The following is a 19,300-nucleotide window of genomic DNA, read 5'->3' on the forward strand; positions in this document are numbered from 1 at the left end:
CGCCGCCCCCCTCCCCCCCTTCCGCCACCGCTGTGGTTCATCCCGCGCCGCCGCGATTGGCCGAGCACTTAAAGGGGCAGGCAAGGCGCGCTTTTCCGCCCTCCGACGCAGTGGCGCGTGCCCCCTCGCCCGCGCGGCGCTCCCCGGCGCGGCGCTCCCGGGCGCGCGGGGGGGGCGGGCGGCGGGGGGCAACGGCGCCATGGAGACGGTGGACGGCGGCCACCGCGGGACACAAAGGGCGGCGCGGCGGCGACGGGCGGCGCGGCGGGGCCCCATGGCGGCGGCGGCGCCGGGGCCCGGCCCGGGTGGCGGCGGTGGGGCTCCGCGGTACAGTCTGCTGGCCGAGATCGGCCGCGGGGCCTACGGCGTGGTGTACGAGGCGGTGTCGGGCCGTAACGGTGCCCGGTTGGCGGTGAAACGGATCCGTTGCGACGCTCCCGAGAACGTGGAGTTGGCGCTGGCGGAGTTCTGGGCCCTGACGAGCCTCCGGCGGCAGCACCCCAACGTGGTGCGCTTCGAGGAGTGCGTCCTGCAGCGGCACGGCCTGGGGCAGCGCATGAGCCACGGCAACAAGCGCAGCCAGCTCTACCTGCGCCTCGTCGAGACCTCCCTCAAAGGTACCCCGCCCCCCGCGGCCTGCCCCGGGGCACCCGGCGCTGCCGCCGCCCCCAGGAGACCCCTTACACCCAGGGCCTCGTACCCTCCCCGGTGTCACCTCTCCCATGAGCACCCCGGGTTTGCCACCCCCCAGCACGAGGTAACTGCTGGGATACCCCACACGGGACACCCTGGTGTCACCCCCCCTTCCCCTGGGGCACCCTGGTGTGCAGCTCCTGGCGCACCCTTTCCAGACACCCCCACCCTGGGCAGCCCCTTTGCCGCCCAGCATCACCCCATTGCTCAAATCCTTCCTTGGCACTGCCTGCTCTTAGAGGCCCACCCAGAGCTCCCCCTCACCTCTCACAACACTCATCCATCCAACTTGACATACCACTTTGGCACTATAACCACTCCCCGGGCTCCCTTCCATTGCACCCCTGGTCGTCCCAGTCTCCCCTGTCACCCCTGCCAACCCTGAGGTCCCTCTGCACCGCAGCGGTACCTGCCTCAGGCATGTTTCCCTCTGCTCCCATCACCCACCTCAGTCCTGTTCCTGCAGGGCTCCCCCACAGGGTCCCTCTGCAGTACCCCAGCCCTATGTCCTCCTGCCTGAGGGACCCTGTTGTCATCTCCAGGCTCAGAGCCAGCCCTGGGGAGCAGCATCCCTGTGTGCTACCCTCAGCCCTTCCCTGGACTCCCTGCCAGTGCTTTCCTTCTCCATTACACCCCTCTCCTGGGACTCCCTCCATTACCCTGACCTGCACCACAGCCCACGGGTGTCCCCTGGGGACCTTCACTGGTCTCTGCCTCAGTCACACCAAGGGGACATCTTCTCCCTCTCTACTCAATGCACAAGCCTGTCTCCTCTGAGCACCCCAAGGCTGCAGCCTGTTACAGTGCCCTGCCTGCTCTCTCAAGCCCTTACAGTTTTGGGACCTCTCTTTGTACTCTCCCATCCCCACTCTCCTCCTAAGTACTGGATCTGTGGGGACAGCCCTGGAAGCACCAGTGCCTGTAGCCTGGGCTGACAGCCCCGTTTTCCCCTGGGGTCCCTCAGCAGCATCACGGTGCTGTCAGGGGTCACTTTCTCCTGCCACAGCTGATAACTGTGATGGTGACATCTCCAAAATGCTCCCTCCCTTCCTCTCCTCCCTTGGCTGCTTGTCAGACCCAGCTCTGCTAATGTTCAGTGAAGATGTGGAAAAATACTGGAGGCCTGTCTCCTCAATGTTCCTGTGCCCCCTAGCCTGAAGCAGCCACAGCTAGCTTACCCCAAACCCCCTTTCCCAAAACTTGTGTGCCAAGACTTCTGTGTGCTCCTTGGTGAGCGCAGTCTCCCCATGCCCCGTCCGGTGCAGGCAGACTCCAAACCCTATGCCAGGCACAGACTTCATGTAAACCTGCTGAGACCCATCCTTCAAGCAAACCTCTGCCTCTCAGACTGCTCTGCCCTGCCTGTCCCTTCTGCACTCCTGGGGGAACATGTCCAGAACTGCCTACTCTCCCCTACACAGACCTGATCCTGCTCTTCCTTCACACTCCACACACAGTCACCCAAGGGAGCCCCTGCCAGAAGGGCAGTGTCCTAATTTCTGTATAGTCTGGGTGCTTCCTTTACGTGCCCCTGTGGGGACGACTGCCCAGGAAAGGAGCCAACTGGACTTTGAGGGCATGTCCAGCTATAGCACATCAAGCTCTTCCTGGCAGGGACAGGGATTTACTCCCCCCTTGGCATGTTGCACTCCCCGAGAAGAGATAGTATGGCTTGGGGACAGCTCTTGTGTAGCTGTAGGTGTCCCCCATCTCTAGGTGGGGAGAGAGCCCCCCTGACTTCCCTCTTCTGGGGAGGGCTATGCCTGACCTGGTTCCATTGCAGCCCTCTGAAGAGGGGAGCAGAGCTGGGCTCTCCATCCCAAGGCCAGAGAGCAGCAGTTTTGCTCCTCAAACTGGAGTGCATTCTCTCCTCCATCTGCCTTCCTCCTGACTGCCTTTCAGGCTGTATTATCTGCTGGCCACAGGCTCAGGCAGAGGCTGTGCTCGCTGCCTTCCCAAGCTTTGGGTCTGATATGGCACTGATATTTTCAAAACAGAAGCCAGAGCTAGGTGATCCTGTGAGCCTCCCATGCCTGTTTGCTTTCCTTCCCTGCCTGCAGCACACAAGCTGCCTGCGTGGAGCCACTGTGCTGTCACTCCAGCTGAGGTAGCCGGCACATAGCTGTGCTGCCGTGCCATTCTGCACGACCGCAGCTGGGCTATTTACAGGCCTGCACAGATGCTCTGCCAGCATGCCAGGGCTCAGGGCATGGTGGGGATTAATCGGAGACTCTCTGAATCAGGAGCACAACTGTAAGGATACCAAGCGATGTCAGGCCTCAGCTACAGTGCAGAGCCTGCACCTTCATAATTTTAACAGTATGTGGAATAATATAAGGGCAGAGTGGAAAAAGGAAGCTGGAAGCCCAGTGTAGAGCCTGAATACTTGAGCAATGTGCCCTGATACACGCACACCTTCAGGGCTTGTGCATGGCCACACGCCCCTCTTGTTGTTCCCAACCCGTAGCAGTGATAGAGCTGCCTTAAGTGGTCAGGTATAGAGCGTTGCTTCCTAGCACGTCACCCATGGGTGCCACTGACTCTCTGCTGGTGCATGGCTGCACTCGCAGGCTGCCCTGGCATTGCCCATGCATGTTACCATCAGTCCAAGCACCCAGACTTTGTGCTGCTGGCTCTCGTCTCTCTGGCACAGCCTCTTTGCACAGAGGGAGTGAGAGATTACACGCAGCCGTAGGATACTGGTTCTGCTGTGATTAGATCCCCCCCCATGATGCTAAGCAAACTAGCAAGCTGTTAATGAGCTTGTAGGATAGGTCATGGGAAGGGTGCTGCAGGGATGGAGAGGTTAGGATGTCCTGTCCTGTGTTTGGGCAGGGAGCATGCGGGGATGCACACTCTGTGATGGAGTCTGTTGTCTGCATCTCTTCAGCTCTTGGCTGCTTGAGTTCAGTTTGCTAGCATCTTGTCTTTAGTAAGCAGCTTGCCAGCTCTTTATGTTTAAAGCTGTTTGTTTTGAAGGCAGGAAGATGATTTAACAAGTAAAACACTTTCAGATTATAGAAAAAAAATGAGGAAATATTACTCTTGGCTTAAGCTTCTCCTAGCAGCACTCCACCCAGTGTGAAGTGCATGGCACTTGCAGCTACTGCTGGGTCAGTGGTGTCCTCCCTGTGCTTGCTGAAGTTCAGGGACCAAGTTTTAAATCAGAGCCTTTGTTATGCTAAAGGCATGTCTTGGCTTGTCAGAGCCAGCAGGTCCCTGCTGCTGGTGAGCTGGTGTTTGAACTGCTTCCCTGTGGGAAGGGGCTGTCAGCAGTGCTGCTGTGTCAGTGATCTCAACCTCCCACCTGTGTGCCCTGGCCTGATGCTCCTGGCTTTGTGTGATGGGTGCGGGGCTCTGCCGCGCTTCCCATTGTGGTGTAGTTCCTGGCTGAGAAGAGCCAAACCCTCCTGCTCCCCGTGATGGGGCTATATGGATGCTGAAGGGAGCAGGAAAGCAAAGCCCTGTGCCCTGCTGCGACATCGCTGGGGTTTAGCAAACCTGAGGTGGTGGAAGCTGGGGCTGTCCTGGCTGTGCAAAGGTCTCCACTCCTGAGATGAGCAGCCTCTGCTGCAGTTTCCATGCTGTCATGCTAGTCTCACCAAAGGGTGACTTGCACCAGAGAAGCTGCTTTTCCTGGTCAGTGTTTTGGTCTCCAGAGCCAAGGTGTGCTGTGCTGCTCCCACTTGGCCCTTGGGCTCATGTGCTGAGACCCCCTCCAACACTTTGGGGTCTCATTTGGCCTCTTGAAGTGCACCCTGTTATCTCCAGTGTGTTCACAGTCCCTCCCATCCCCCAGATCTAACCTTCATCTTCTGCTGAGGACAGGGAGGTGCAGCCAAATTCTTCTGTTGTGCAGACTTTCATTTCCAAAGCAGTAGCCATGGATACAGACTGTTTGTGCAAATAACCAATATTCCCACCCACACTGATCACTGACCATTGCAGGCATGGGTGCCGAGTAGTCCAAGGCTTGGTGTCCCTGATAGTCCTTGGCTTTACCTGTTGCTGGAATTTTGCTTTCCCAGATGCTCTCTAGGCCTTTGCTAAAACAAAACCCAACTTTGTCAAATGGGTGGAGTTATTTAACTGCTTTCAAAACACTTGGATTAGTCCGTGTGACTTGTTAACTGTGGCAGAGGCAAGTGGTGTCCTCTGGCTTCTCCCTTACGGAGCTCAAGGGAAAAAAAACTTGTTTCTAGAACAAAACGATATCCTGGTTCCATGTGCAGGCTCTGTCACCTGAGTGCTCTGTGTGGGTGATGTGGGCTCTGGCAGTGGGATTTGCGTCCTGGCATTGGCTAATGGCACTGGGTCTGCTGCCAGTGTTCCCCAGGGCATCCTGGCATTGCAGTGTGATGAGTGGTGGTGGCAGACCTGGCCCTGTTAGCTGATATGATGCTATGGCATTTCTCCACATGTCTAGTTTATGTGAGGGAAGTGGTTTTCCTTGGAAGGGGGTTTGAGGAGTAAAACCTAGATGTGGTGAATTGGACCTGAGATGCTCTAAGCTTGAAGGGCTCAGTGAGATGTCTGAAGGAAGAAGCTGTTTGGGGCATAATACTGAGCAGCAGCACAAACGAGTAAGGCAACAGCTACATTCGTAAGTGTGGCTGAGATTGCACTTAACACGTTCTTTACTACTTGGGCCTCCAGTTTCCCCTCTAAAGACTTGTTGACAGTTAATGAAGGCTGTATGAAGTGGCAGAGCTCCCCTAGCACAAACACAATGCTTAAACACACAGATTTAGTCTGAGAAGAGCCACCATGCTGCAAGGCTTTGACACTGGTGTGACTGCTCTTAGCAAGGCTGTACCGGCACAGTGTAAGGGGTGTGATTTACTCCCTGCTTGCAGTTATGCTAGTAAAGCTTAAGGTACAAGCCAGCCTTTGCCTCCTGCAGCAGAGCTCAGGAGGGAGAGCTGGTGTTCACATAGAACTGATTTCCCCCCCCCCGCACACCGTAGATGCGCTGCTAATTGTGCTTTTAGTCTCTGCTGCTTTGGCTGTCAGAGCCCAGGGAGAGTTGCCTGATGGTAGCACAGGAAAATAATCCTATGCTTCCAAGTTCCCTGTGAGCACCTGAGAACACACGTGCTTGGCCTTTCACACACCCGTGCTTTGCTGGGAACAGGTCCCTGAGCTGGCTCCCAGGCAATGGGCTCAGATAAACGTGCTGGTGCACAGCACTCAATGGGATCCTAATGCACTTGAAGCCACAGCAGTGCCAGCATGGCTGCTGGTACCCTGCAGTGTGATAGGCCTTTGGAGTGTGACCAGGACCTTTACTATCTGCATGAACCAGACCCGTTCCTTTTCCACATCGAGTTACTGTAATGTGTCTGAAAAACCCACCCTTGCTTTTGTCCCTTTTGGTTAGGTGAGAGAATCCTGGGCTATGCAGAGGAACCTTGCTACCTGTGGTTCGTCATGGAGTTCTGTGAAGGGGGAGACCTCAACCAGTACGTGCTCTCACGAAGACCTGACCCAGCAACAAACAAGAGCTTCATGCTGCAGCTGACCAGTGCCATCGCCTTCCTGCACAAGAACCATATTGTCCACCGGGACCTGAAACCAGACAACATCCTGATAACAGAGAAGTCTGGCACCCCTGTTCTCAAGGTGGCCGACTTTGGGCTGAGTAAGGTCTGCGCTGGCCTGACTGCTCGGGGTAAGGAGGGTGGGCATGAGAACAAAAATGTGAATGTGAACAAGTACTGGCTGTCTTCAGCTTGCGGCTCCGATTTCTACATGGCACCTGAGGTCTGGGAGGGACACTACACTGCCAAGGCTGACATCTTTGCCCTTGGCATCATCATCTGGGCCATGATTGAGAGGATAACTTTCATCGATGCGGAGACCAAGAAGGAGCTGCTGGGGACCTACATCAAGCAGGGGACTGAGATTGTGCCCGTTGGGGAAGCGCTGCTAGAAAATCCAAAGATGGAGCTGCACATCCCTCAGAAACGCAGGACTTCCATGTCTGAGGGGATCAAACAGCTCTTGAAAGACATGTTGGCTGCTAACCCACAGGATCGACCTGATGCCTTTGAGCTTGAAACCAGAATGGACCAGGTTACATGTGCTGCTTAAATTCAGGGCAGGGCATCGCTGTGCTTTGCAGCTGGGTAAGTGATCCACAGTTTTTGTATTATTCTGTCTGCTGTACCAGCCTGATAATGTACTTTGTAGTGACACAAAGGAGTCTTTTATGTTCCCAGAGCTATTTCTGTAGTGACTCATCAGAGCACTGCTTCTGAGTTTTTTCCCCCCACCTATTCTACTGCAAAAATAAAGTAGAGGTGGGAAACAGAATTAGCAGTTGCACGTCCTGCTGCTGCCCAAAGGCCCCGCAGGGCTGTGCAGGAGCCCTGCTCCTCAGAGGTCCTGGCTGGTGGCTGAGACAGGCTGGTGCACAGCAGAGAGAGACATGAGCACCCTCTGACATCAGGTAGGGAAGGAGTTGCCAGTTCTGCCCCTTCTGCTGCATGATATCGTTTCTGCAGTCAGAGCTGAGAGCACCCTGCTGTCTAGCACCAGCCCCTTCCCCTCTGCTACTCAGACAGGACAGCTCGGGGCTGGGCTGGCTCAGTGAGCAGGTGCTGAGTGGAGTAGCAGGTCCATCTCAGCACAGACAAAGCTGTTTCCTTTGCTTTCATTGACTTTGCACGTAGGTCCATCTCATTTCAATTCCTTGCTAAAGGCAGGACTTCACTTTGGTGCTAACTGCAGATGCCCAAACCCACTAGGATGCTTTGGTCTCCAGCACTTGAGTTTGTAGACCTGCGCCTGCTCAGGAAGGAAGCTTATAAAACATTTATGCTCATTTTGGGCTCGGCTCCATTCGAGCAGAGTCCCCTCTCTTCTCCCCCCAACTTGGGTTCTAAATAGTCCCAAGCTCAGAGGTCCTGGTCCTGAGGCCTGGGTGGTCACACATGGTCTGGAAGGACTCCCGGGGATGTGGGGTAGCTGGCAGTGTCACTAACAAGTGACACTGAAGGACTGGGAGGTGTTGCCTGCATGGTAAAGCTGTCTGTAAACAAGAGCTGTTACTAGGGATTCTCCCAGCCAAACACTTCAATGAAACTCAAATTACAGATTACAAGGAGCAAGGCTGACGTCTTCCCAGTCCAGGTCTTTCCTGAGCTCCTGCAAAGCTGCCTGACTGTTGTTGGTCACAGGAGACCTCTGAAAGCCTGCCTGTGTCAGGTGCTGACATTGCAGCCAGGGCTTCCCAGACCTTACCTCATGCTGAAACCACACAGGTCCTGCTGGACCAGAGCAGACCACAGATACAGGAGAGCAGAGAGGGGTGAAATGGCTGCTGTAGCCAGCAAACACCCGGCCTTCAGCCTTGCAGCTGATGGCTATGCACCTAGCCTGCTCCTGAGAGTGAGTGTCCAGCAGCAGGGCAGTGGGGAAGGTGGGGGCATTTTGGCAGGCTTTGCTAAAAAACCTCCTGACTGTTCACCTGAGGGTTCCTGAGCTTATGTAAAGCAATGTGCTGCCTGTCCCCTCTCTACATGCCTGCCCGGGTAAGCCTTGTGCTGTTTGTAGAGGAGTAGGAATATAGACATGGAAGGGCCCATGGGGTGGGTCTAGTGTTGTCACGGCTGGTTTGTTCAAACCAGCTGTGATGGTTTGTCATCCATTCTGCACCCTGGCACAAAATATTTAACACCCTTAAGATCTCCAGTGCAAGTAGTTAGTGATATTGCTTCTGCCTGGGGCTGGGGCTTGATACTGGTCCCAGTGCAAGTGTGGGCTGGGGATTAGGGTGAGGGAGTGAATCTGCAAAAATATGAGCCCTTAAGATGGGTGTGATAAAGTCCCAGGGCAAAAGCAGGGCACCCCACCTTGTGCCCCAGGGCGAGCAGTGGGTCTGCTGAGTCTGCTGGGTGGCGGAGGGGTCCGGTCATGGGATCGGGGTTTGCCACTCCCGTTGCCATCTGTGATTGCTCTGTGCTGACACTGATGCTGCTGAGTTATGCAACCAGCCTGTGTCCTCCGGGGAAAATTCATCCTGTGCATATCTGTAGAACAGTACATGCAGGGATAACAAACACCGAGGGGACAGTCCTACCCCGGGGCTGTTTGCTTAAAACCCAGCTGCCTTCTGCAAACCACCCCCATCTGCAGCTGGAGCCAGTCATGAGTCTGCGTGAGTCTGCACCGATCGGCTCCGTCCATCGTGACACAGCGGCAGCAGGGATGGATGCACTTACATAACACAACCTGGCCTACGTAGCACAGCCACTTGGCCCACATAGGAGCCTGGTGCCAGCCACGTGTTCACTGCAAACCCAGAACGTTGTGCTGTGGGGAGCATACCTCTGTCTTGTTTATGGGGCAGTGGAGTATTTGGTGTGCTTTCCTATGGGGTTTTTCTAATGCATTGTGTATTTGTGCGTTCAAATCAGCCTAATTCTGGCAAATGTTGAATTGGAAACCCACTTGAGAAGCTTAAAATGGGATTTAGAGCAGGGCCTGAATTCTGCTGTCAGGTAATTTAAGTTCACTGGGAAACTCAGGTAACCTCTTTCAACTTAATTATGGCACTGGTGTGTAGCTCACGGTGCTGCTTGGTCATGCAGTGAGTTGTTCTTCCCCAGGACAGCTCCTCAGCCTTGGTTCATGTCATAACCTGGTAACCCTCACTGACCCAGGCAATCAGACTTTTGCTTATTCTTTTGTATGCCACTGACCTCTTCTGATTTTGCTTCATGTCCCAGCAGCTTTGCTTTTAGTTCTGCTATGGATACTGCACACACCTGCCAGTCGGCAGGCTTCATGCTTTGTTACCCTTCCAAAACGCATATGAAATGTCAGTTCTCAGGCAGGAAAGTGTTTCTGGCTTGGTTTTTACTGGGCACCAGGGTGTGCAGGGTGGAGATGAGCCTGCTTATGTGCTTGCTCCCCTCACCAATGTTTCTGATGGCCCTGGGGTGGTAGGTCCAGCAGAGGTGGGCAGCATTTCCGTGGGCAAAATGAAGGTCATCTCTTTCTTATTTGAACACTGTGCTTCCCTGCCTTCTGCAGAAATAGTTTATCTAAAGCTGGAGATCACTGTTCCCAAAAGCCTGCCTTTTGGGCAAAGAGGACAAAAGCCTTTCTAGTACAACTGGGGAGAGGCTGGATTGTGCTGGGTACCTACTGATTGTCTCTTGATTGCTGTTTGATAGACCTGTGACTGCTATCATGTGCTGCCACATGCTAAGGAGTATTTAATCTCTCCTTGTCGGTACTGGAAGGTTGGGGCTGCTCTCCTCTCTCCTTTCCTGCAATGTGAACATCTTTTTCTTTGCGTGTATTTTGTAGCTGCCCGCCGAGTTCCCCAGGGCAGGTGAGGGGCCTCCCGTGGCCACTGCTTCAGTGGGACCCTCCAACGTTGTGAGTTGTGCAGTGTGGATTGAGCAACCGTTAGACAAGTCACTGAGGAGCAAGGTATAGCGAGAGCATGTGGCTGTTTGCTCGCTGGAGTGGCACCAGTGGCCTTGGCTACAGAAACAAGGGGAGCAGGTGACAGCTGCCCACCACCTACAGTTACACATTAAGAAATTTTCTAGTTTTAATTCGCATAGGACATCAAACTGCAATAGTTGTGATCAGCGTAGAAGACAGTTTGCTCTAGTAGATCATATTCCATATATTTTCACTGTGGCTAAAACAGTAGTTCTGATTTTGGGGTGGATGCTCAAGGTGAACGGCAGGAATCTGTGCATGTGGTGTGGTGCAGACTGCAGCATCTCAGGGGCTGCCTTCAGCAGGAAGGTGTCTGACAGCTGGGGCCAGCCTGGTTTACTCCAGCACTCCTCCTCTGTCATTGGTTTTGATCATTCCACTTTCAGCTGAAAACAACTGTTTGCATTTGCATTGTTCTCTTTGCATTTTCAAAATACAATGGGAGCTAATGCTGAACGAGCTTTTCTGCCCTCCCTGCATGATGGTGTCTATCCCTGGTGAGAGATCTCTCGTGCTGTGCCCAACTGCTCCTGAGCACCACTAATAAACTGCTGTCCTACTGAATTTCAGACTGGAGGGCAGGGATCAGATGCACATCAGCAGCATCTCTGCGAACCATCAGTGAGCAGGGCTGTTGCATCAAGTTAGGTCTTGTCTGTTAGTACCACTCAACTCAAATTTTACCATGCAGTAAAACTGCCCTTACCCCACTGGCCAGGAATAGGTGAGCAAGTCAAGGAAAAGGATAGCAGTTTCATTTCTGAAACAGTGTTGGTTTTGACTTCAGACTGCTTTCAGTGTGGTTTGTGAATCTTGGCACGGACAAAAGCCATGGGATAGTAAAAGCAAGGTCAGTTCCTCTTCTTGGCCGTAGCAGCATGTTCACCATCTCAGGGCCACCCTGAGGAGTGGTGACATATTTCTGGGCAGTGTTGATTCTACCTGGGGAGAAGCAAAGCCCTGAGGATGAACTGGATTACATCACCTCTGGCCAGATGTGTTAGTGTTTGCATTTGCTCACTGTCACCCCCGCTGTCCCTCCTGGGGGAGGCCGCTGCGGTTGGATTTAAGGAGTGTGTCGCAAATATACATACAGAGCATGAGGAAGGACTTAAGAGATAAAGCAGGCTCTCAGCCCCCTTCCCTTGTACCCTGTGTTCCCATGCAGGGGTAGATAATGTGGTTAACACGAGAAGGTGCTGGGTTATCTCTCCCTCCCCTGCACTGAGTCCGCTGATACCACGCAGACCACATTGGCACCTCCCATCTCTGCCATGACCCACGCATTAGTATCATCTTCCTTAGGTGCTGGATGAGGACTCCATGGGCTGATGGTTCATATCCTGCTGATGCCGAATGAACATTCGAGCTGATTAAAACTGTAAGTGGCGTCAGTGGAAGGATTAAAAGCTCTTGAACAAGCCCCTGAAATAGCGTGCGTCAATGGAGTGAGCTCTCCTGTCTCAGAGCTGTGAGCTTGGGTCTGCTCAAGCAAGGGCCATGTCAGAAAATGCTCCTACTCCAGGGAAGCATGAACAGAAATGCTGCCTTACTTGCTAATGAAGCTGCACCACAGGAGAAATCTTCCAGAAAATTCCTTGTGCAATTGCCCCTGACCTGATGTCTGGGTGCCTCTTTCAAGCCTGCCTTCTCAAACAGAAAGGCTTTTTTCCTGATTGCAGCCTGCAAAGGTGGCATCTCCTGGTTAACCTCTCCTGAAAAGCAGCATGCCCATGGCCCTGGCTCCTGCTCTGAGCAGCAGAGGCAGCCTCTGCCTGTAGAAATGTGTTCCTTGGGCACGGATTTCTTTAATGAGATTTCCTAGGGCTAAGGGATTTGAGTAATTTGCTGGGCAGTGGCAGTTTTTCTTCAGCAAGTCTCTCCAGCTGCTCTGGCAGAGCCCCTTGCTCGATTCTGGTGGGAGAGGACCTGCCCCTGCTGAAGGGGGAGCTAAATCCAATCCCCCACCCCCAATTTTTTTCCATGTCTGTGCTCTGAGCTCAAGTCTGGGGAAATATTAAACTGCTGTTAACTCCTGGAAAATTACCACCCAATGCATAGCATGAGGGGTAATGAAAGTGAATCAGGGCCTTCCCCTTGGGTTGAAGGTTTGTGTTTCAGTGACTTCCAGCCCTGCCCCCTGCTGCAGGAAGTCCTTGTGGAGCCAGTGGGCAGAGTTGGCAGTGGTGGGGACACCCCGGGTCCCTCCATTGGGCAGGTAGCTTTCATTGAACCATCACTGCCTCTTCCCAGCACAAACCCTCGCCTCAGCTCTGCTGGTCCCTCCTTTGAAGGTTGTGACATCTGTATTTCCAATACAGAAGTGGCATCGTGTGCATCGCGTGCTCTTCCTCTGCCGGGTCTAGACTTGCTGCTGGATGGGGTGTCCACAGGGAATTTACTGGATTGCAGACAAACTGGGTGGAAAATGCTAGTGGCTTATGTGCAGAAGAGCATTTCTGTGTTGCTGAGCTCAGAGGACAGGAGGGTGCGGTGCCAGGGCTGTGGAGGAACTGGTGCTACAGGGGCTGTGGGGGATGCTGTGCGTTGGGGCTTTGGCCAGAGCAGGGACCGGTGCAGCAAGGATCTGCCCATTCTTCTGTAAAATCCCTGGCACTGAGCATGTTTGTGGGCTGTTGGAAGCACAGCATGGCCACGCTACAAACCCATCAGTTGCACCAAAATGGATTTTAACCACTTCTTGTGGAGCCACTTGAGAAGCCTGAGCTGCTGCTGACGCACAGGGTGAGATGTGCAGGATGTCCCTGGTGTCACAGCTTGTTCTTTCTTTCCTGGGGTGTGTGGATGCAGAGGACTGGGAGCCAGCACTTTCGGGCACATCATGTGGACCCTCAAGGCCAGGCTTTGCTGTGGTAATGCCTGTCCTTGTTTCAGCCAGGCTGTCACCACAGCAAGCCCCATGGGATGGGGCTGTGTTACCAGCATGCGGGGTGATGCCGCCAGCCGACCCATCCCAGCTCAGCACATGCTGGGGCAGCTGGATGTGTGCTGACCTTGGCAGTGTGCTGTGCAGGGCTGTTTGAATCACTCCTGAGAAAGAAATTACTGTCAACTGAGTCCAGACCCACAGCGCCTGGTTCAATAATGAATACTGTGAAGTAGAGAGATGTGGCAATGCCTGACTGGACTAATTGGGACCAGTAGGAAGGCTGTAGAAGTGGGCTTCCCCTCCACAGCAGTGTCCTCCAGCCCTTCCATCCAGCAGCCAAATGACTCCACCACCAATCCTGTTACTATTGCACCTTCCACCCAGTGCGGCTGTTCGTAGATATTCCTGATTGCAGTCATTGGTTGGGGCTGTGTAACGAGGTGTGCACTCATCTCGAGTTCTCCCAGACCCTCAAATGATGCTTTAATTAAGGCTTGGGAATGAAAGAGGTGCAGTGAGCACACTGAACCAGTGACACTGCTTGCTGTACCTACCTGCGGTCTGGGTCAGGCGGCAGCAGGAGGGCTGGCAGGATGTTGTCATAGCATAGTAAGGGGGACAAAACTGCTGACATACCTGACCTCTCTTTCTCCTTTCTTTTTTTGCAGATTTATTTACCAGGGACCCATAATCTCCATTATTTACGTGCAACGAGGGAAGTCAAAGACAAGGGAAGATGATGATACAGAAGATCCCTGGTCTGCAGGATCTCTGGCAATGTGAAATCTTTGGGTGTTACTTTGTTTTGTTGGGAAGAAGTATTGCTGGGGTGTGGGAGGGGGCTGTAGAGGCCTGTGGAAGAGCACAAACAGGCAGTTATCATGCTCGTAAGAATTTTAAACAAGATCCAGAGAGCACAGCTGCCCCTGCCCAGCCCTCTCCCTGTCTCCTGTGCTGCCATTGACTCAGTAGGTGTTTCTAGAGAAGAACTGGTTCCATAGGGAGGTGACAGTTGGCAGGCCGGCAGCAAGGTGTGCTGCCAGGCACCAGCTCTGAGGTCTGGCTGGGCACAACTTTGGGTTTAAAGCTATTGTTTTGGCCTAGGGGAAACGGGAGCAAAGTGATTGCTAGGTTTGCACTGGGAGTGCAGTGCTTTAGGAAGAGTGAGTCTCTTGGACCATGTGTTGCAACAAGCTAAATAATTTCATAGCCAGGCAGCTTCTGAATAGGGGGATGCCGAGCAGGATGTGAGCAGTTGACATCAGGATAGAGTAGCATAAACAATCTGGAAAGCCCTTTGGCAAGGCTGGTCTGCTGCTGCAATAGGCAGACCTTCATTCTCTCCCAGCTGGATCTCACTAGTGACTTTTGTTACGGTCTTTCTATACAGAGGGCAACAGGGAGCCCGTAGGTACATTTTCAAGTGGATCATCATCCACATACAAGAGAAACAGAAAGCGGTCCACTACTCCAATTTGTTTAGTGTCAAACTTCAGTTGTTGGGAATAATACTTGGGAAATGAGGAGGTTTGGCCTAAATGGCTCATGGGCTGGATTCTAGCCTTTGGCAAAACACTTTTCTCTGCTAGATAACTATCTCCAGGAAGCAAAAGGCAATGCTGCTGTTTAAGTTTAGTTACAGTACAGCTCAGGTAAGGAGATTGGAACCTCAGGCTGAGCAGTTAATACTCTATTTCCTTGCCTATATTTAGAGCAACACTAATATTCTGGGGCTGACCCCATGTTGATGTTCTTTAGGCTTTCTCACTGTAAATACAATGTAAAGCACCACCTCTTCTTGACCCTGCAGGTTCTGAATCAATTAAAACATTTCTTACCAGGCTACATTCCTCGGCAGTGGTTTGGGGAGTGGGCTGGTCTGACACAGCATTGCTCCTGAGCTGCCCAGGTGCTCAGCTGTTATCACAGCTGGAGCTGGCCAGGACCACAGGCAGAAGAGGGTCCCTCTGACCCCCTCATCGCCTGCATGCAGGCTGCAGCTTTCCTTGTCATCACTGGAAGGTTCCTGAACTGGCAGCACCTCCTTTTATCTACTCAGTGTACTTTGCTGACCTCATGGGAATGAATGGAAATGCAGTCAATTTGTGTGGGCCAAGGCAGAGCTAAAGCAGGGATAGGAGGGAGGGGTTTCTTTCCCTTCCATCTATTCCAGGACACAAAGCTAAGGCTGTTACCTCGGGAAGGCCTGGTCCCTCTTAGGACAACAGTGCCAGGAGGCTCCAGACCATGTGTCTGTGGGTTGTGAAGGTTTGGACAGCACAAATACGGTGCCAAGCCCCTGTTCCCACGCTACTCTTCTGTTTGTTTCTAGGGATGCCCTGTGGGCTGTGGCCAGCCACAGCCAGACCATGACTGTACAGACTCCTTCCAGGCTAGTTACTGGGGTTTAAGCAGTTTGGGGTTGGTTAGCAGGCGCTGTGCTCGGCCCTGGCTGCAGAGTACTCTTGGGGGCTTTGGACAGTGCTTTGGCTGCTCTCATCTCTAACTAGCAGCAGATCCCTGCAGTGTTAGTGCCAAGGAGCTGCAGGCGGGTTTCTCCCCCAGCTCCTGGGGAGGGCTTGCAGAGACCTGCATCCCACAGGAGGGCTGTGGTGAGACGAGAGCTGAACCCCATAGTTCACAAGTACAGCATTAGTGCCCTTCTTCTACCTGACAGAGCCTTTGCTCCTGACTGTTACAACCTAACCTGGCTTGAATGGGTGCAGTAAGAGGGCTTTACCCTCCCAGCCCTGCTCATGTGGCTTTCCCTGCTGGAAGGGCCCCTTACTGGGTACTATGCCCCAAGAGAAGGGAGCTTCCTGGCAGGAGATTTTCATGTGTGGAAACCAAGCCTGAAATGCAGGACATGGAGATGGAAGGTGTTGAGTGGGCTGCTCACTGGGACTGCTGCCTCCAGCCAGCTGCCAGCACCCTGTTCTTCTCTGGGGACAGGAGCGAGCCTGGCAGGCAGCGTCTGGGAGGGTTGCCCCTCCATTGCTGTTTCAGGCCATCTTCAAACCACATGTCTCCACCTCAGCTTTTGCATTGCAGATGTGTTTTCAAAGCAGCTTGATGTTAGTGAGCTAGACCATAGTGCCTTACTTAGGATTTAGCAAACACTTCCAAGGATGAAACCTAGGGCTGCTAGCCTTTGGCCAATGTGGGTGTTTCCCTGATTAGTTTGTACTTTTAAGAGCATTTCTCCCTGATGATTTTGCTGCTGTTTGTGCTTGACTCCCCAGACTATACAGGAACCTGCCTTGTGTTTACAGCTCCTAGCATCTCTTCTTCCAGTTACTTTGGCCCAGACCAGTGCTCCCTCTAGAACATGGGAACAGGGAACAGCTCAAACCTGTGTGTGCTGTGGGATGGGGGATGTTCAGGCTTCTCTTCCCATCTGGGTCTATCAGGCATATCCTGCTCAGCTCCTGCAGGCTGAACTTCTCCTTCCTCTGTAGGTGTTTTTGGCATTAGGACATGCTGCTGGGAAAACTCAAGCTTAGGAAAGTAGTACTGAGCCTGCAGCCCATTGCCCAGCCTGGTGCCAGGGTGTCTCCATCTCTTTCTGGCCAGCTGAGCATCCAGGTGCTGGGAGGGCCTGGCCAGTGTGGGGGGAGCCAAGCACCCTCTCACAAAACCCTGCTGTTCTCTGAGCTTCTGGGGCCCCAGCCAGTGCCTGTGCTGGGGGATTGATTGTATGAAACTGTTTACTTCTGACTATGCTGTTTACAAGAGGGTTGTGGGGTGGGTGGGGGGAACAAGCCAAGCCTCAGGAGGATTGGGAAACATGTTATCTGCACCAGCCTGCAGCGAGACCGACACTGCCGGCATCATGCAGGTGTCTTGGGGATCTCCTGGCCAGCTTTGGTCCATGGGGAGGAGAGAGCAGAGATAGCTCTAACCTAGAGGAGTTAGGTTAGCTCCCCTTTGTCCCCTTGCTGCTGTGTTCAGCGGTGCTAGTGACAGATAAGAGTTACCCCTGTGGTCTTCCTTTACTCCTCAGGACCCAGCTCCTTCACATATCAGAGGCTCCCAGAGCCTTTCTGGAGCAATAAGACTTAAAACAAGCATACCATCATTATGGAAATCCTCTGTTGTGTGCATTGTATGTCTCCTCTGTATGCAGTACTGAGTCTGGGTTTAAGCCTACCAAGTGTCTTGGGGCAACTGCTTCAGGGCACAAACTGGGACACATTTCTGTGCTTTCTGCAGGTCCCAAGAGCAGGGAAATATGTTGCTGCTTTCCATTGTTACCCCCAGGCCTGTGCTGCCTAAGCCTCACACTACAGCTGCCCGGGGCAAGGGGGGCTCCTGGTCTCATTTCAGTGATGCTGCTGCAGGACAGGCATGGAGTGCTCAGCCCTGTGCCAGCTCAGCTGTGCTGCAGGAGCAGGCTGCGTGCTTTACAATGGCTCCTTGCAGCCTCTCATCCCTTCAGCCAAGGCTGCACAGGTCTGAGGCTTAACAGAGGGGCAGCATCTGGAAAGTAGAGCCCCTGGCTCGTTGACAGTTGGATGCAGCTGATGCTCATGCTGCTGCCTCCCTTGCTGAGGTGCTGCCTGGAAGCTGTCATCAGTGGTGGGGAGAGCTGTGCCGGCGGCTGCTCTCACACTCAGCTGGTAACTGGGCATGTCCCAGTGTGTGGCCCTTCACTTCCAAAAGCATTTCACACTACAGAGCAGGGTATCGGGCGGGTGGGCACATCTGGAAGGAAAGCACAGGGTCTCTTCCAGCTGCGATGTGGCAAATCCTGTTTCTCTGCAGTCTGCCCCAGTGCTTTAACCCTTAAGAGTGATGTCTAGGTTGCAGGAAGAGCTCGTGGGGGCTAAAAGGGAGTGCTTGGTGTCCTGATCCTGGCGATTGTCACCATGCCTGGCCTTCGGCTCACTCATCCAGCAAACCCCAGCAGCTTTGCAGAGCCTCTTGCCTGCAATACCAGGGAGGTGCCAAGGCCTCAGCAGTGCTGGGTGAGCCCTGGGACAGGAGCACCCTGGCCCAGTCCTGTTCTGGGCTCCCTCTGCTCCCTGCAGCCCCCATGCTGAGTTAGCAAGAGCAGAAGGCTTAAACCCAGACTCCAAATTAAAGATAATTTTATTAGTAAATGAACATGTATTTTTCTTTTTTTTTTTTTGCACAGAAGCTGGTAATCTAGGACCTATGTGTGAACAACTTTATATATTTTTTGTACTTGGTTTACTCGGGTTGGTATGAGATGTTCTATTTAAGTTCTTTGAACACTGTGGATGCCCTGATGTGTATGAGTGGCAGAGGCTTTGTAAATTAAGAGACGTTTGTGTGAATAAAGCTATTTGATGGGGTTGAAAAGCCACACACAACTTGAAACACAAGTTTTGTGCGTTTGTCCTCAGCCATACTACCAGCAGCAGGCTTATAAGAAAGGGGAGTCCCTGAGCAGCGGTGGGTAGACCAAGGCCCTGAAGTGGTGCTGGTTCCATCCCAGAGGGCAGGCCTGGCTAAGCCTGGGCTGGGCTAGCTGGCCTGATCCCAGGGGCTCAGGGCACTAAACCAAGGCATGGTGGCTGGTGCTAAACAGAATGTGGCACCCTGGCATGCAGCACCTGTGGCCATTTATCCTTGCCCTAGATTAGGATTAGCCCCATTCTTGCTGCAAATACCAAGTAGGCCATGGCGATTAGCGGGGCAGATGAGCTTGGCCTCTGCCTGCATGCTGCCTGTGGAAATGCCTCCTTGTCCTGCCCTTTCCCTGCCAGCCCTGTGTTTTGGGAGCCAGAGAGGAGAAGCAGTCTCTCACCTAGCTAGCCACCTGCTCTGGGTGGCTGCAAGACCAGCAGTGAAAATGCCCTGCAGAATTGTCGCTTTGGTAGCCACAAATATTTTGTCCCTTTGCCCAGATCCTCTGCCCCAAATCCCAGATGCACAGACAGAAAACAAGCCAGTCACAGCAGCCAGGAGCCCCTGCCCCACAGCTGGCATCCATGATGGGAAAAGCACAGGAGGCTGAGCTGCATCCTGTGGCAATGAGAAGTTTTCCATCGAGCAGGGAATGGCAGCCAGCAATTTCCCAGGTGTTGAGCAGCTTGGGGCCCCCTGAGCCAGCAAGACACAGCATCCCAGCATGTGGGGCCATGGACTGCTGCTTGCCAGCCCTTGCATAACAGCCTCACTGCCTTGTGTGACCACAGCACCCGTGCTCAGTGGTGACTGCTCCCCTCCCGCTTCCCCCCATGGCAGCCCCAGCACTGCTGGCTGTGTGGCCGTGGGCTCCCCCCGCAT

The 19,300-nt window shown here is 53.6% G+C and overlaps 1 protein-coding gene across 2 annotated transcripts; it reads left to right on the forward strand.

Annotated features, from left to right (window-relative positions):
- The first annotated feature begins 103 nt into the window (after positions 1–103).
- Positions 104–18,393, forward strand: STK35 (serine/threonine kinase 35). Of its 2 annotated transcripts, none has more exons than XM_075108405.1 (3): positions 104–617; positions 6,074–6,821; positions 13,714–18,393. In XM_075108405.1, the coding sequence occupies exons 1-2, from the start codon at positions 200–202 to the stop codon at positions 6,784–6,786; spliced, it is 1,131 nt and encodes a 376-aa protein (XP_074964506.1). In that variant the 5' UTR covers positions 104–199; the 3' UTR covers positions 6,787–6,821; positions 13,714–18,393. The 2 variants fall into 2 exon arrangements, with proteins under 2 accessions (XP_074964506.1, XP_074964507.1); XM_075108406.1 differs by lacking the exon at positions 13,714–18,393 and adding an exon at positions 11,461–12,078.
- Positions 18,394–19,300: the final 907 nt, after the last annotated feature.

Source organism: Phalacrocorax aristotelis, chromosome 13, assembly GCF_949628215.1.
Source record: "Phalacrocorax aristotelis chromosome 13, bGulAri2.1, whole genome shotgun sequence".
NCBI lineage: Eukaryota > Metazoa > Chordata > Aves > Suliformes > Phalacrocoracidae > Phalacrocorax > Phalacrocorax aristotelis.

Bases quoted from the DNA above. Each gene is read 5' to 3' on its own strand.
- STK35 (XM_075108405.1), top strand. From the start codon at position 200: ATGGAGACGGTGGACGGCGGCCACCGCGGGACACAAAGGGCGGCGCGG. The intron at 618-6,073 runs GTACCCCGCCCC...CCTTTTGGTTAG, and splicing joins CGTCGAGACCTCCCTCAAAG to GTGAGAGAATCCTGGGCTAT.